The sequence below is a fragment of the Ammospiza nelsoni genome, chromosome 6, assembly GCF_027579445.1.
Source record: "Ammospiza nelsoni isolate bAmmNel1 chromosome 6, bAmmNel1.pri, whole genome shotgun sequence".
Classification (NCBI taxonomy): Eukaryota; Metazoa; Chordata; class Aves; order Passeriformes; family Passerellidae; genus Ammospiza; species Ammospiza nelsoni.
Genome location: NC_080638.1, coordinates 31,444,383 through 31,462,089, shown reverse-complemented (window position 1 = coordinate 31,462,089; position 17,707 = coordinate 31,444,383). Strand labels below are relative to the sequence as shown.

The 17,707-nt window shown below is 51.4% G+C and overlaps 1 protein-coding gene across 1 annotated transcript; it reads right to left on the bottom strand.

Annotated features, from left to right (window-relative positions):
- Positions 1–6,517: 6,517 nt before the first annotated feature.
- Positions 6,518–10,130, bottom strand: ZFP36L1 (ZFP36 ring finger protein like 1). The gene is made up of 2 exons (XM_059473660.1): positions 9,878–10,130; positions 6,518–9,044 (listed from the first exon to the last, which is right to left on the bottom strand). Exons 1-2 carry the CDS (start codon positions 9,932–9,934, stop codon positions 8,094–8,096), a joined length of 1,008 nt encoding a protein of 335 aa, XP_059329643.1. The 5' UTR covers positions 9,935–10,130; the 3' UTR covers positions 6,518–8,093.
- Between the last annotated feature and the right edge of the window lie 7,577 nt (positions 10,131–17,707).

The following is a 17,707-nucleotide window of genomic DNA, read 5'->3' as shown; positions in this document are numbered from 1 at the left end:
CAGGGAACAGGCTGGAGAAGAGAAAGCTGGCAGGAAAGCTTAAGGGTAAAACCACACGTGCCATTTTGCGGGACTTAGTCTGGAAGTTGGGCTCCAGTCTTGATAATCAAAGGCAACAAGACGAAAAGTTAGTTGCCACAAACCTCTGTAGGAGACATTCAGGTTCATTATAGGTTACATATAGAGAGGTTAAAAGTGCCTGAGCCTTGGAACTCCCTGATAAAGGAATGCTGTGCACACCTCAGTGCTGGAGACATTGAAGGCTATCAATAGCCAACTCCCTCTGCCTGAGAGGTGGTTGGAGAATAGGGAGTTCAGTCCTGTCACAGTTAAAAGAGAAGGTCTGAATGATTCACTGGAAGTCCCTGCCAATCTGGATGACACACTGATAACCCCACAGGCTAGGCCATGGACCACTGGCCTCCCCCACCTGTCTGCCCTCAGTTTCTTACCAACTGCTCCCTTTGGAAACAAACTTTTGCATGTTTTCAAAACATCTCCGGTTCTGTTTTCATCCACACTGGAAGTGTTTTTCTGGTCAGAAAAATTGCTGGAAGAAAGAAAATATATTGGTCAGCAAGTTCAGTCAATTAATCCAAAGCCCACATCCTCTAAACCTAAAAGGAAAATTATTTTCTGCAGCTCCTCTAGCTCTTTTGGCTGGACACCCTGAAGAGGGGGTGAATTAGATTTGTTCTCAGCTTTTCAATCTCATTATAAGTTTGTAAGTATAATAGTGGGGGGAAACGGGGTTATTTGCAAACACAGCACAGAATATCGGAGACTCGGGGAAAATAAACAAGGTGCCTCTTTGCACATTTTCACTGCCATCCTTTTTCCAAGCAAAAGTGAACCTTTTGTGCTCTGCTGTGGGCCTTTAACAAAAGCTCTCCTCATATTTGTGACTGTAGCTTCTCAGTAAACCAGAACTTTGCTAGTGCTCAAAAGCCCTAGCAGCATCTCCAGAGCTGTGAAACACAGTATATTCCTTCCACATAGCTGTAATCAAGGTAAATCACAAAGGTTCCCACCTAAGACTGCTCAAGAAATCTCTTTATAGCAAACACAGCAAGAGTTTTAAGAGCTTCATTGGCGTTTGTTCCATATTGCTTAATGTCTCCTTAGGGGCTGTGGCTACCATCCCAAACAACATTTCTATGGCTTGCGTGGCTACATCCTTTTCCTGTGAATCAACGTTGGCATCTGCTCATCCAGAGTATTCAGGAGAAATATTTGCTGTTGCCTGGAGACTATGACAGGAGAAAAAGTATCAGGAGTCCTGAATTATTTTTGCAGCTCTTTCTGTGATACTGTGCCACTGCCAAACAATCCCCTTTACCTGGCAGTTGTATCTCTAACAGGGCTTTAAAACCTGTGGAATAGGTACAGCTATATTTGCCAAGTGCCCAAAATACCTGTAAAGTCCTCCCAGGCCCACATGTGAAAGGCATCATGTAGAAATTACAAAATACATCTGCACAGGCCAGGCAGACTCCATCAATCTCCGTCAGTATCGCCACTGCTGGTGCTTTCTGTGCTGGCTGGGAGGGAGCTGAGCCCTGTGGGGAGAGCAGGGCTCCGTGGAGAGCCCCTGCCCGGCTCCTTTGCTGAGCAGTGGCTGCTGGTGGCAGCGGAGGTGCTGCCACTGCGCCGTGCCTACAGAGGCTGTGCCTGCACCCGGCTGCTGCGCCCGGACTTTAACACACACAGCAATGCTGCTGAACCCTGAATGTTTCCAATGCTAAAACCTCTCACATCCCACCGGCAACCGCTCGCATACGTGGGGGATGAGAAAACTTCCTTCCACCCAGAGGTGCAAGAAAACTCTGGAGCTGGCAGTCACGTGCTCCACAACAGCCTTACAACCCGCAGGATCCTGGATGGAAAAATTTCACTTCCATGTGTTGACTGAGTTAATGTGGTGGGGATAGTGGGCGGACATAAAATGAAACTATGAAAGGAGATTAATTTGCAGCTGGAGCCCAGGCAGGGAGAATTCCAGTCCTCTGTTTGCTCAGAAAACGGCAGCTATTACCAAAACCCAGTCAAAAAGAAGAGGTTAGGGCAGCGGTAATAAAAAAAGAAATGAAAACCGGGGCGGGGAGTGGGGGAAGCAGCAAAAGTGAAACAAAGCCTCTCTGGAAATTAACATGTGGAATTCAAAACATTTGCAGTATAATAAACCCAGGCGAGCCCATAAAGCTGCCCTAGCCAAAAGGAGCTCTGTTCTGCCTACGAGGAAACCCGAGCCGGCGTCACGCCCGGCAGCAGCGGCCCCGCAGCCCCATGGCCCGCTCCGCGCTGCCCTCGGCTGCGCCTAACGCCGCGTCTGTTTCCACTCTAAGCCTCCCGTTTGCAGGAGCAGGATATAAATCAGCTGCGGAGCTGCCCACAGGGCTTAGTCACAGCAGGTATTGGTTTAGGGTGTCTTAGAGGAACTTTTTTTTTTCCTCCCTGTAAGTATTCTAGGGAATAAGCATCGGCTTTGTGAGGAAAAGGCGTTGCTGAATGGGCCAGAGTCTCTAAACAAAGGACGTTTTACATCACCAGGCAGAATCATCTTCTAACATTTTGGACGGGACTCAGCCTCGAGGGGAAGAGCTGTTCTGTGGGTTCCCAGCAGACTCTTGAAGTGTCCCCACCAAGCCAGTCTCACCATCTGTCCCTGTGTTCAAGAGACCCTCTACAACTCCTTCACCCCTTCCTTCCACCTAACGCCTTCCTAACACTGGTTTTGCTGCTTTCTTCCTGTTTGTGGCTGGTTCATGCTGCTCAAAGTGCTTCTGCTATGAGTTCCTCCTGACCCCTCTTCTACGGGGCCCAGGTAAGAAAGGCACCGTTCTTCACTCTTACATTTTTTTGCCTATTTTCACTTCACTGACCACACTTTTGCTTGTTGCTGGAGCATGTGGTCGCTCAGCACACCACCCCTCTGCAGTAGGACTGCCTCATCAGCCCCCCTGCATGGCACCAGACCTCACACCTTCACGTTTGCCCCTTGTAATGTAGGGCATGAGGAGCCTCTCTGAAGCATGAGTCTCTCTCTCTCTCCTTCTCAGGCAGTGTTTTTGTGTCAGCGCTGCCCCTGGGCATGTCCTCAGCCTCCAGCCCCCACAACACCCCCAGCACTGAAGTCAGGAGCCTCTTTGTTCACACACTGACCACAACACCTTCTCCCAAAGCCTCTTTCTCCAGACTCAAGCACATGCTAGCTTTCCCCAACACAGACCACACAAATTGCAGCAATTAGCAAGTGTAAAGGGCATGCTGTGGTTTTTGCCTCTATTACTGCATCTTAATAGTCATTCATATCCTTGGGCATGGTCATCGGATAGTATCCAGCAGGGTACACCATCCAGACCTTCCCCTCAGTTTGATGTTCTTGAGCCCCACTGGACAGACCCAGGTTATTGGCCTTTATGCACTTGAACAGGAGCAGTCTTCAGGCTCCAGACAGCATGGCTTCTTTCTCACCCATGCTATCCCCACGCTCTGTGGGCTCAATCTCTGGCTCTTGATCTCCAGTGGTGACCCCATCCCTTCCTGCCCCACTGCCATGACCCCTCTGCTGTGCAAAGGCCTGGCAGAGCCCATTCTTCCCAAGGAGATTTGCAGGAGGAGCCCAAAGTCCCATCTACAGACCACTGCAATTACTGCATGGGAACCATATGGACTAAAAATTTGAGCCAGCTGGTAACAGCCCTCCAAGTATATTTCTTCTCCAAATTCTTTCCCTCTCTGCCTCCCAATTTCATGACAATATTGATGAGTCAAACTCTGTCAGGACCAGAAACTTGGAAAATTTCAGGGTTCCTTTTAAATGGTATTTTTCATCTCTTGCAATCTGGCACACCATATCTATGTACAAGTTTTACTAAACAAAAGTTGGCCAAAATCAGACCGTTAAGTTCCCAACTGCCTTGAAAAACAAAATCATCAACAACAACAAAGAACCTAAATTTGACTTTTCATCTCTCTCCTATGATGGTCAGGAAATGAGATGGCCTCTGCTTCTACAGGCTCTAATTGCAGAACTGAAGGTGTTTTGGCACCAAAGCCACAGCTAGTCCATAGCAAAGCAGTGAGTAGTCAACAGTGTCTCTGGGACACATACAGCTGTTGCAGGAATTAGGAAGGGGGAGGCAGGTACCAGGGTGGAATCTGAGCCACCTGGAGCTCTGCAGATCAAAGTCATCTCATTGTTCCATACCAAGAGGCAACTGGCACAGCCAGCCATACACATTGGCTCTAATTTCCAAGACATATTGAGGGCGGATAGCACTAGACACACCTAAATTCAAAGCCAAAAAGCAGCAAATGCTTGTAGCCCAGAGGGATGGACCAAGTCCCTTCCACAGCAAGCACCCATGACTACAACAAAATGTATGCAAGAAGAAGCACCAGCCACCATAGGTGTCCCCTGCCCCACAGTAAGAACTGTAAGCACAGCCTGTGCAGTGTACAGAGGCACACTTTGCCATGGCACCTCACAGGCACCTTGTTCTTGCTTCTCTCTGCCCTGCCACAGCAGGCACACCAAGACCAGCTGCTCCCAAGCACAGGCCCAGCCCTACTTTATGGCTACTCTGAAAGTCCCATGCACTATATCAATAATCCAGAGTGAAGGAGTCTCAAGTCAGAGGAATTTGTGTCTCAAAACTATCATGTCAGAATAGGCTATTTATACTTTTCTGGGCCTTGCCTAGGCTATTACCAGCCGTGGTAGGTTCACCTAAACATCAACTAGGTGAACTTGCTAACACTGTGAGAAGGAGCATGAACAACTCATCCCTGGTAAATACAAGGAAGGAGAGATGCTCTCTAGAGTGTCTGCTGCCACACACCAAAGCAGCAATGAATCATCAGATCAGGTAAATCCTTTCACTGCTGAAGGCTCTTGCATCCTGTTTGGCTCTTCTCCATCCCCTGCATGAACCAGCTCAAGGTTAGTTTCAAAAAGCAAAACACAGAGCAACCAAGCATATATCAATAAACTCACAGAAGAAAAGCAGTGCTCGTTTCCCGGAATCAGTGCACTTGAAGGGCAAGGGAAGTACCCAAGTACCATGGTCAAAGAGCTACTTTTAGCACAGCTTCCTGGTTGTTTGTCATACCAATAGCATTGTGCAACTGATACAGCTATTTTCTTCATCAATTATTAACTGGTCAAAGACTATTTGTTTGAAGAGCTGCATTGAAAGTCCAGAAAGGAAGCAGGCAGTTTCAAGCCCCATGAGCGTGCCCTGCAATAGACTTGGGATCCCCTCCAGATCAGATACTCTCACTCTTCAGGGGCTGACAGCTTGATTCCCAGCAGCTGAGGAGGCACACCTAGGCACTTGCTGCAACTGGGCAGAAGTTTCCCAGGCAGAACCCATCCCTCACATGGGGCTCATTGCCTTTATGCCCAGGAGCAAGTTTGCAGTCAAAGGTACTGCTGAAGGCCAGCAGAGCTGAAGCCGTGCCTGAGGCTTTTCTTTCTCTCAGGGATCAGCATGCAGACCACACCGTGCACTAATTTACATCAGTATCTGCCAAAGAAACTCCCCATAGCTTTTGTAGTGTTCAAGGGAAGCAGCTTCTGTCAGCAACACTCTTCTTCCTCTGTCTTTCCTCCACCCAGCTCACCTTTAGTGCCAGACCACACAAGTGCTTAGAGCTAACAGCACAGAAGGTTGGTTCACCGGCATAAGCCTTGAGGTATCCTACAGCTTTTGTTTGGCAGGAACTATTCCAACATGAATTAGGAAATCTGAACATTGAGGCATGTTAAGACAGCTGAAGGATTGGTGGTTCAGCAGCAACATTTCAGCCTTTTGTTTGGAAGCAAAAGCTTGCTCCATAGAAGAGCTCAAAGGTGAAAACATGAGACTTAACACCATGAGCACTGCTGGCAAGGATGTGTTCCTAAACAAAACCAGTGACCTGATAAGTTTCTGGGATTGCTGATACTTCAAGATGTAAGGACTTGAATGCGATAGCAAGGTGATGTGTGCATACACTTGAGCCTTCACTGGGGGTTCATGTTCCTCTCCCCCACAAAGCACCAAAGAGCCCCTTTGTGCAAGCAGACCAGTACCACCAAGAAGCCAAGATTTGGAGTACCTCTAACACTTTGACATCCCACTTTAGCCTCACGCAAAACACACGCAAGCCCTCCCTGAAGAGGAAGCAGCTCTGCAGGAACACACAAAACACGCAAGCAACAAAAGCCAGTCCCAGGTTTATGCCACGCTCATCAGAAAGAATTTGTCAGGAACAGACTGAGTGACTCGAGCACTCCACAAGAGACAGAGAAGGTTAGAGGCCACCAGGGTAGGTCACAGCAGGTATTTGCTGCCACTGATCTGCTCCCAAGCACTTGCACAGCTGACCCGCTGCATCAGTGGGGAACAATGGAGGGACACCTGGGCACACTGCAGGCACTTCAAGGGTCGAGAAGGGAAGCACCTGCATTTGTGGGGTTGTCTAAAACCAGCCCCTCGATTTTTCCAAGTAAAACCAGCTCCACTGTCAGTTTCTTGAAAAAACTTGGGGTTTATTGATTTAAACTGCAAACAGTCATTACAAAAGAGATTCTCTTTTAAATAAACTCACACAAAGAGGAAGAAAAAGCAGTGTAGCGAACAGTAACAGGGGGAAAAAAAAATTACATTCATTATTCTCTTTGTGCCAGTCCCATTCACCTTGGCAAGGAAAACTCCAAACTTGGAATACAGAAATGCAAAGACAAACTGTATTTGGAATGTCTTCAGATAGGCACTTTGAGCCCAAGGCTTTTCTCCTTGAAGAATCTATACAGTAAGAGGAAGAAAAAAAGTCTTCCTTCCACATTGTCTCGCAACAGACCTCAGGTATGTACATTCTAAAGCCCAGGTAGGCAAGACCTGGGAGAGGAGAAGAGAAGGAGAAGAGAAAAGGCAAAGATGCACAACAACTCCATTTGCAGTCCAACACAAAAAAAGGGGGAGGGAGTTCTAAAATAAATAATCCAAACACAGTTTTTGCATTTTTTAAATTAATTTTTCATTTTTTAAAATAAAATAACCAAAAAAAGTGTAAAGTTACAAAAAATGTCATTGTAGTATAATATATTAAACTGTGGGGAAAAAAGGAAAAAAGACACTTCACAATCTTAAGATTAATATGGAAGATCATAATTTAAACATAAAAGAATATATTCTATGGATTCATCATCCCGATAAATATGAACAAAATTAAAAAGCAAAGGTTTTGGCAATAAATACGTTTTGATAAGTTAAATAAGCTTTTTATATTGTTGTGCAGTGACAAGCAAAATTTGCTCTCCAATTTCTGAAAAGTTATACAAAATTAAAAACCCAGAAAAAAATAATAAAAAGCTTGGCGTGAGTGCTCTAAGATAGGTCTAAAGTACTCTAGAGCAAAACCATTAAAGCTATGTCTACTGGAACTTTGTTTACACGAACTTGTGTGTGTGGAATGACTTCTGTTAGCCCCACCCCTCTATTTCTTTATTTGTTTTAAGATGTCACACGTATACATGGGGAACTTTTAGCACCAAAATCAAGTCTCTCATAGTCCATCTGTTTTTTGCCTTTCTTTTGTTTTCTTCCTCCCAGTCAAAGTCCCACTCATGCTACAATCTTTGTCCGTTCTCAGCTTTTCTTCCCGCAGACCTGAGCGGATCCAGGCAAGATTTAGTCTTTTAAGGGGAGGGGAGAAAGAGGGCCGGATGTTAACAGTTGCCCACATGCCTGCAGCCTAGCAGAAACTGGCCAGTCGGGAAGGGACTGGGAGAGGGCGATGCAGTACGTGGCCAGTGGAGGGAGCCGGATTCGGACACTTCCTGCACATCTGGAAGTGCACAGAGCTGCTGGTGCCCTCTGCAGCTGGAGAGGTAATACAGTCACAGTGAAAAGTGTTTTAAAAGGCACTAATTTTGTAAACGTTATTGCTTCTCATCGTAATTTTGGCACTTAAGGTTTAAGCCAGCGGGTATCAGGCAGGCAGGTGGACATGTTAACATCCAGCTTGGGCTACTGGGGCCAAGGTGGGGGGAGTTCAGCTTAACATTGTAATAGAGGTGGGGAGGGGCAAGAATAAACCCCGGATTAGTCGTCGGAGATGGAGAGTCTGCTGAAGATGGGAAGACGTCTTGAGGTGTCCAGGATAGGGGAATCTGAGCCGCTGTGGCTGCTGCTGGAGCTGCTCAGATAGCCCTCCTGGTCAGAGAGGGAGTCCTGAGGACTGGGTGGCGAGTCAAACATGTTGGGGGACTCGGACATGGGCCTGAACAAGAAGGTGGTGGGGGAGCTCCCGCTGGGCACCTGCACCCCCATGCTGGGGGCAAAGAGACTGACCAGCTCCTGGCTGGAGAAGGTGAAAGGGTTGCTGGCGCAGTCAGGCAAGGTGGGGGAGCCCAGCAGGTCGTCGGCGCTCAGCATGGGCGGCGGTGTGATGGAAGTGGGGCTGTCCAGCAGCCCGCTGGCAGCAGTGCTGGGGAAGCCGGCGAAGCTGAAGCTGTGCTGCAGGCGGGGTCTGTCGGTGACGGCGGGCTCCCGGCTCCCCGCCACGGCGCGGCGCTCCTCCGCGTTGTGGATGAAGTGGCAGCGCGGCCCATAGGGACAGAAGCCGATGGTGTGGAAAGTGCGGCATAGCTCGGTCTTGTACTTGGGGTGGCGGGTGAGGCTCCGCAGCTCGTGGATGCCGTGGGCGAACTGGCACTTGTCGCCGTACTTGCAGGCGCCGTTCTCCTCGAAGGGGCGGCACAGCTCCGTCTTGTAGCGGCTGGAGTTGACCTGTCCCCCGGGCTGCTTTTGCTGCAGTAGGCGCTCGCCACCCTCGGAGAAGGAGCGGTCCCGGAAGCGGCTTTCGCGGGGGCCCAGCATGGGAGCCGGCTCCCCTTTCAGGCTGCTGAGGAGCTGGTTCTGGTGAAACTTGGCGTTGGGCAGGGTGACAGAATGCCTCCTAGGGAAACCCCCGCCTGCCGGGGTGCCCACCGCCTTCCTGTCCAGCAGGCACCCGCTGACACCCGAGGGGCTGTAATTCAACATCTTGTTGCTCTGCGGGGACAAAGCAAGAGCCGGTCACGTCACTGCTACTGCCACCACCTCCTCCGACATCCCCACGCGGCGCCGCGAGCGCGGCGGGGCACCCACCGCCTGCCGCGGCCCGGGGAGCGGCGGGGGCCGCCCTGCCCCGGCAGCTCCCCCGCAGCCGCATCTGGCCGCCGCCTCCGCCGCCCCACGCGCGGCCCGGGCCCCCTGCCGCGCCCCCCCCCCCCCCCCCCCCCATCCGCGGCGCGGAGCGCTCCCGGGGCCGGCCGAGCGAGCGGCGCGGGGGGGCGCGCGAAGCCCCGCGCGACGGGAGCGCTGCACCGGGAGCGCCCCCGGGGACGGCGGCGCGCGGGAAGGGCAGCGCGCGGCGGGGCGCCCGCCCAACCGCTCCCGCAGCGCGGCCGGCGAGGGGCGGCCGAGCCCCGCGGGGAGGGAGCCCGCCCGTCCGCCCGCTCGTCCCCCGCCCGGCCCCGCGGCAGCGCCGCCGCCCTCCGCGCCGCGCCCGGGCGTGTTGAAGCGCGGCGGCCCCGGGGGCACGGGAAGGATCCGGCCCCCCCGCTCGGCGCCGCGGCTGAGCCCGCCGGGAGCGCGGGCGGCTCCCCCACCCTTCCTCCTCCGGAACGACCGAGGCGGGAAACGCGGGCGGGAGAGACCCCGGAGTCCCGAAACGGGGTGGCCGCGCTCGGTTCCCGCCCTGCGCCCTCCGGTCCCGGCGCAGAACTCGCTCACAACCAGAAAACTAAGTGGGGGGGGGAGGGGAAGAGGGAAGCCCGAACTCGAACCCGAAGGAAGCTAAAAAGCCCCGAAGTTGGCGGCAGAAACCCCGCCGGCGCCCTTACCTTGCATAAAACTTCGCTCAAGTCGAAGATGGTGGGTGACACCAGGGCTGTGGACATCTTCGGCGAGCGAGGGGGGAAGCGAGTGGGGCAGCGGCACTCGGACACGAGGAGTCACGGCGTGGGTAAGGCACAGCCTCCAGCGCCCCTGCTCGCAGCCTCCCCCCGCCGCCGACACCGCCACCAGCCCGCCCGGCCGCCGCGCCCGCTCGCCGCTTCCAGGGGGCTCGCGGAAAGCTCAACTTATAAAGTTTGTGACTTACCCCCGGGAGGAGGAGCCGGCGGCGGGAAAGGGGAGGAGGAGGAGGGCAGGGTGATTGACACTGCGACTGAATCACCCGGGCGGGCAGGCCCAAAAAAACTTTCGGGAGGAAGGAGAGGGGGAGGGACAAGGGGAAGGGGGGAGGGGGAAAAGAACGCGAAGCGGCCGGCGGGCGGGTGGGGTGGCTGTGCCGGGCCGGGCCGGGCCGGGCCCGCCCTGCCCCGCGCTGCGCCGGAGGGGGCGGTTGTGCGGCCGCACCGAGTGACTCCGCGCGCCTGTGCGCGCGTGTCCGTTTCTGCTCGCGTCTCCGCGCGCGCGCCCCCGTGCGCGTGTGCCCGCGCTCTTGTCCGCGTGCGTCCACGTTGTGCGCGTGTGTCCGCGTGCGTGCGCGCGTTTCACTCGGCACGCGCCCGCGCGCGAGATCCCCTCCGCCGGCGCGCGCGGCCGTCCCGCTCCGCTCCGCGCGGGGGGAGCGGCGGGCGCGCGCCCAACGGCCGTGCTGGGCGGCGGCTCCGCGGCTCGCGGACACTTGCCGCGGGAAGCGGGAAAGCCGAACCCCGCGGAGCCCCGGAGGGCTCTGTGCTGGGCACCCGCCCTGCTCCCCTCCCGCGGAGCCCTGCTCCTTCCTTCAAACTTTTACTGAAACCCGCTCTGCAAGGGGAAATAGCTCACAGCCCCAGCAACTGAAGGTGTTAAAATGCGTGTCTGCCCTTTAAAAGGCTGTTCGATAAATCCTGCCTTTTCTCCCAGGCCCCAGGACTCAACATTCTAAAACTGAAAAAAAACTGAAAAAAAACAAAAAAAAAAGAAATTGTCTCTAAGCAGGTGACCTGTTCCAGGTTTTAGTAAACAAAGTATGATTCAATGATTCATAGTGATACTGGTATTGCAGAGATGAGGGGGACAATAGTGGCAGTTTCTGTATAAAAATTAAAATGAGCCCAGCTCTTGAAAGTTTGTCAGTGCCAGGGCGCCTCAGTGCTCAGTCTCTGCCCAGGTATCCCCCTTAGCCCCCGCTGTAACTTCAGACGGTGTTCCATCCTAGGCTGAGCAATGGATCTGAGCCCCCTTCCCTGCGCAGGTGGGCGCGGGGGCCCTGCCCCGGCCCTGCAGGCTCTTGCTCCTTTCGCTGCGCTCCGCCTTGGCTGAGAGAACAGAAACCCCTGCCCTGGGCTGCAGAGCACTGACCCGAGCGGCCATCGCACCGAAACTTCAAACAAATGATCCACTTCCTCCTCTGTTTGCTTTGGAGTCGCGGCATCTGGACTTTGCGCTGGCGGCTGATTTTTTTCCCCTCCTCTGGTCTTCAAGAACAACCAAAATAACCAACCGAGAGAAATGCCCACAGGCTTGGGCAATTCCAGATTTTTTTTTAATGATCATTATTATTATTTCCTTAAGGAGAGCAATCAGGTTCCTCGAATTTCCTTCTCTTTATGGTCTCTTTTTTTTTTTTTTTCCCTCGCCTTGGCCAGAAGTGAGGAGTAGACAGGGGAGCAAACAGCCTATTATTTTCTGCAGTTGTTTACTCGTTCTGTAGATGGTGCTTGTTCCCAGGGCTCTAAGCCTCTCTATAATTAAACCCACTTTAATTGTTAGTTAGAAACGTCATTTCGGGGACTTTCCAAGAGTTACGGAGAGAGCCAGCCGAGATAACTATTTCACTACCGAGTCGCTCGCAGCCTGGTTTTTGCCCGGTGCCTCCTGCCGTCCAGCCGCGGCATGGGGCTGACGTGGGAGCGGGACTGGGGCCAGCCCAGGGCCGGCAGCCCCTCCGCCAGCCCAGCCCCTGCCCCTGCTGCTCCTGCGCTATTCGCTTGCCCCGTGTGCATTTGTTTTGGAAACCTGGGGTTTAAGGCTGCACATTTCCGCGGATCAAGTGGCAAAGGCTGAAGCCGAGAAGGAATTTTTTCCAGTGATTTAGCTTGGCAAAGCCCGACTCCATGGTGGTCTGGCTTGCATTGCCTGCGCACATGCTCAGCTCAGGAATTTAGCTGCTCACCCCACCTCGTGGCTAAAAGTCACAGCCCTCCGGGCCAGAGTGGGAATTTGTGTGGGCATGAATTCACACCGAGCAGAGGAATGAAAAAATTGGAGCCTTACACCGCCCGCCAGAGCCGTGCCAGAACTTTGATAGATGCAAATGAATAAAGATAGGTAAATGAATAAATGAAAGTCAATTATTAAAGATTACTGAAAAAGTGAATGAATGCAATTCCATGCTCAATAGCCTTCTTGTGTGACTCAGTCCATCCAGGCCCAGCACATTCCAGCTGGGATACTACAGCTGGGCCTGGGAAGCAGGAAAAAATGTCCAGAACCTCCCAAGCCCTTCTCAAACTTGTCCTCAGCACAGGAGCCACTTTTGGAGCCCTCTCCTTCTCTGGGTCAAATGCAAGCAGGTGCTAAACTTGTCACAAAATACAGAGGGATAAGATTCTGCATTAGACCTGTGCCCACATCTAGCAGAGAAATTAAGAACCACTTTCATGCACGAGAGCTGAAACAGGCCAGAGTGGCCAGAAGGCGGGGAAGAAGAAGGGGGCAGCGAATGAAATGATAAAGGCAGGAGATTTAAAGGATTGCTTTTTCCAATTGCGTGTGTGTATATAAAACCGTGGGCTCATTGGCACATGATGCTGTAGAGGTCAAAAGTATAAACTGGGTCAAAAAAGCAATTTTACAAATTTATGGAGGAAAAGTCCCTGGAGGTTTACTAAAGGCAAAGGCAGACCTCTGCGACTTGTTGCTGGACAATGCACAGCAAAAGTATCACTCTCTTATCCCCATTTTCCCCCATAAGCATTGGCTGCTCTTGGAGGTAAGAGGAAAGCCACAGCAAACCTTTGGTCTGATCCAGTTTGGCACTGGGATGTTCAAATCAGCACTATCTTGTCCCCGAGCCACTGAGCACGGGTTCGCATGCTGGCCTCTGCTGAGGGCTGGGGACGGTGTCATGGGCTGGCTGCACGCTGCGCCCAGCTTAACTCCCCGCCAGGGTAATAAGAGGTTACTTTGAGCACTGAGTGTAAACTGAACCCAAGTGCCAGCTTTGCCACAAATATATTTGATGATGGTGCAGCTCCTGTGGCAAAAGAACAAGGTTGCTATCTTAAGACACCTGCACTTCCCCTCACCTGGAGCCATTTGGCAGTCGGAAGCCTGCAGATCTGCTTGTGTCAGAGTTACTGAGCAAGAACTTGAGTATGAAAAAGCCTGAATTGTTGAAAACAGGTTGGGGGTGGGGTGTTTTGGTTTATTCCCCCTTCTACCACTCCGTTCCCAAAGTTTCAAGGTAGGAAAGGGAAGTGCTTTCGTCACAAGCAACGTTTTCCCCTGTGAGTTTCAGATGAGTTGGGCATTTAACTCCCCTGCTCCCATGGCAATCCTCAGGTAAACAGAGACATCTTGTCTGCAGCAGTGCTCCAATGTACAGAGGGTGGGAACAGAGGAAGGACAAACCTCCTGACTTTATTTTTGCTGGGGGTGTAAAATGAGCCAAGGCTTTCTGCAGTCGCTCTTCTATACATATCTTTTGGTGTCTGATGCTATTTTTGTTGGCTGTGACCCTGGAGGTGTAGGTGTGGAAGTGCCTTTTGCTGCTCTCTGCATGCGGGTGTAGATGTTTCCTCCGTTTCAGGCGCCTCCTCAGACTCTGTGGCCTTTCAGGGGGAGTAGGCGGATGTCAGCGTGGCCTTTCCCCACCTGTCTGTAACTTTTTAATACTTCTTTTTATTTTGGCCTTGCACTTCTTCCATGGAACATCTCTGGGTAGCCACTGGGAGGTGTAAATGGCTTGAGATGGAAACCACAGCTTGTAGGTGCGCCCTCTGCCAGGCTTTTCTGGCACCCGAGGAAGTCAGGTCTCTGCCTGCTCCCAGGCAAAAGGGATATTACCAGCTGCTCGGTGAGAAAACAAATTCACAGAGATACAGGAAAGTGTGTTAAGGTGGTGGGAAGCAACGGGAGTGAGATTCCTGGCAGCTTGGGTATGTAAACATTCATAAAATAGAGTGTGTGTGCATGTGTGTACTTTGTGGTGGCAGGAAAGCCAAGAAGCTAGCTCCATTATTTTTGCTGGAATTGGTAGCAGCCGTACCAGACAAATATTATAAGCCCTTAATCCTCCTGACTTTACACCTGTGAATGACCTAAAGACCATCCAAGGCGATCTAAATTACAGCACATCTTTACTAATTAGTAATGGGGTTTGGGATCTGCTTTAGTTGTTCATAACAAAGGAGTTTCTGTTTTTCTGTAACTCAGACGTTGGACTACCTCTGGGGGAAGTGAGGGGAAGGCAGGAGGTGGAGGTAATGTGTGGCCTCTTCTGAAGTGTCACATGAATGTGACTAGCCTGCCACAAATTTAGCACCGGTGGCACTGACAAGACACTGCAGTGGAAAAAGCAGAGATGTCCTTTTAAGCAGACGCAGGGTAAGGAAACTGGCTGAAGTTAATGGATCTAAGTTATAATTTCCAGTGGAAATACTAATGCAATTAATGTATTTCCACACAGCAGGACAGCAAGCCCATGCAAGTGTTTAGCTGTTTGTCATGACTGCTCAGGAGGCTGGCCTAGCCACATCCTGGGGTCCGTCCTGCTGCATCCAGACACCCTCAGCCCGTGCTGAGGCTGGGAGCAGGGCTGGGACACACCAGTGTGGCAATAGGTTTGAGGGGCTGGAGGAGAACACCACCACCAGGTGTGGAAAGTGAAGGTGCCCGACCAGGAGCATCTGTCTCCCTGCCTGTGACCTGGCTGTGGGGCTGTTGCTTTACCCCAGCTCCATGACAGTGCAGTCCCAAGCTGGGGTCTGCTCATCCTGTCTGGACATGGGGACAAGCAGGAGAGCCCAACAGCCGCCTCACACAGCACCACAGATCTCCCTGCTGCCCATTGCTGCTGCACCCACCACCTCCTGCAGAGAAACCTCCCTGTTCTCAGGGGTGTGCCTGTTCTCAGTGAAGCTGCAAACCCTCTAGGGCAAGGCGCAAGACTCGTCTGTCTCCTCCCTGAACACGCTGCAAGTGCGTGAAGCTAGAGAAGGGATTTCCATCCTGCCAGGGTGGTAATGGGAGCTGAGGAAGTGCCCAGCCTGGCCGCAGCAAGGTGAGGTATGGAGCAAGATGTGTTTCTCATCACTGGTGGAGCAGAGCCACGAAGCTGCTGTTGGGGAGACTGGTGTTCCATCCTGCTGCAGGTCCCCATCCCTCCCTGGGGACAGCCTGTGCAGCCAGGGGCCAGCACCCTCTTTCCTCCAGGTCTCAGCCAGGCACATGGTGGTCCTGAGGTCCCCAGTATGCCTGCTGGGCCCAACCTCAGGAGCAGATTATTGTGTGCAGCAAGGGCACAGCTTCAAATAGGTACCCTTAACCTGGCCTAATCTGCACAGGGCTCTGTGCCTGCCAGGGCAGAGGGAAGTCAAATATATCTCACCTCAATAAATTGTTGTTCAGATTAAGGACGTGCCAGAAGCTTTAAAGAGGCTATTGGGTGATTCCAGAAAAAAAGAAACAAGTGACACCTGCTGCACATCAAAACAGCAATTACCTTTGTATCAATAAGATGATTAATGCATGTAACAAGTGGTTGGGGACATGGAAAGGCATAGATCTCAGAAAACAGGACAAAATCAGTTCTTTCAAATCCTGCATCCTTGGTCCTGAGCTGATACACAAGCAAGATGATAATGCAGCACATAATGGTTTTTGTTGGCCTCTGCCTGTTTCCAGCCACAGCAGCCGTGGCTGCTGATTATTTAGCAGACATTAACCAGTGGAATGTTTCCATGATTTTTTTCTCAAAAAAAAGAGTGCTGGGACAAAATGCTTTCATCTTTTTATTTTCTTTTTTGAGAAAGTCTAAGACAACTCTGGAGCCTCTTGGATCATGACATTTATGTGGCATGCAGTGCTGGTGTCAGAAGGTGCTGCTTGCTGTGCTGGTGGCCACTTACCTCCAATAGGCTCAGCTGTAACCCTCTGAAAAATACCATTTTGTCCTTTCACAGTGGAGCTTGTCATAACCTTATTTTCAAACACATGGGTTGCACTCCACACATCTTACAGCTCCGTGAGATATTTGCATTAGGGAGGCAGCTTGCTTTCCCGCCTATCCCGTTCCTTCAAAACACACTTTTAGCACCAGGCTGGATGCCAAGGTCAAGTCTCCTTTTCTTTTTTTTTTGTTCCTCCTGCCTGCTCGGAATACATGATAATACAGACTTCTGCTCCATTATTATATCTTTTCCCACAAGACCGTTGCCTCATTCAGACCTCAGCAGGGAGCATGTTTTCATCTCTGCCAGCTGGGCATGGCTGGAGAGCCCTGTGCCCATCAGAGCTCCAAGGGGGAGGACACGGAGGTGAGGCTTTGCACATTCCCATGCACCGAGGATAGAGGAGCTTGGTTAGCTCCAAATCTGGTGGGGCATTTCCAGGGAGCCTCTCCCACTGCCTCCCTTGTCAGGCCAGTAATGAAGAATGTCAATGACGATGGGATTCCTCTCCTCTGTTTTTAAGTGCTTAAAAGTTAGGTGTCTAAACCTAATTAGTTGGACAGGCTTCCTGCATAGCCAATGGAGACAAATAGGCACCTCTAGTGTATGATTCATTTCACATATCTTGGAGTTTATCTTGAGAAGGGCTGACTCACCGACAGCCAAGCACCCGCTTCTCTTCTGTGACTGTAAAGGCAGATCAGCAACTTGCTGAGGATTTGACAGCTACAATTTGGGTGTCCCAGGCTGGGCAAGGTGAGTCCTCTCCCAGCTGTGGCAGTGGCTGTGGAAAGCATCACCACTTGGCTGCTCTGGCTTGGCCCCCTCCCACCGTGTTTCCCACAGAAGGTCCATTTGCAGCCCTGCCCAAGCAGGGCTGGGTTTTAGTCTGTCCAAATCACATTATCAGCCCTTATCACATTATCAGACCAAGTTAAATATTTATAAAGCACCTGGGGGCAGGGTCCACATATTTCTTTAGTTTGTATATTCCCTCGAGGAGCAAAGCCCCTGTGCTGCTTTGCAACCCTTTGCAGGCTGGTGCAATACAGCATCATGAGTCCGTGTGCCAATCTGCATGTCTTGACAAAATGCAGCTGGGAATGCAGAAAGACCTCATGGACATTGGGAAATAGGCAGGAGTGAATCATAAGAGTCAAGAGAAGCAACTAATGTGTGGGAAAAAGGCAAATGTGCTACCTCGGCACAAACATACAATAAGGAAGTATGTAATAATAATTATTGTTATTGTAATACGGCCTGGGTGAGCATTTGGGAAAAAGATATCTAATAACTGACAAGCGACGTGGCTCGGTTTGTTTTGATCTGAAATTCAAACAATGGTTGTGTTTATAAGGCAATAATACGCAGGGTACTGGCACCACACCAACTATGCACTCCCCAAGTCGGGTTTATATAGGTCATGCCAAACAAATAATAGTGTTCTTCAATATAATTACTGATTCATTACAGAAAGAGAATGTAATTGAGTCTCTTTGGATTTCAGGGAGGCGTTAGATATGGTAAATTCATACATTTGAACTCAGATTGGGAAAGCTTTGTGTGCTT

Coding starts and splice junctions, on each gene's coding strand:
- ZFP36L1 (XM_059473660.1), bottom strand. CDS start 9,934: ATGTCCACAGCCCTGGTGTCACCCACCATCTTCGACTTGAGCGAAGTT. Junction 9,045..9,877: donor TGAGCGAAGTTTTATGCAAG/GTAAGGGCGCCG, acceptor TTGTCCCCGCAG/AGCAACAAGATGTTGAATTA.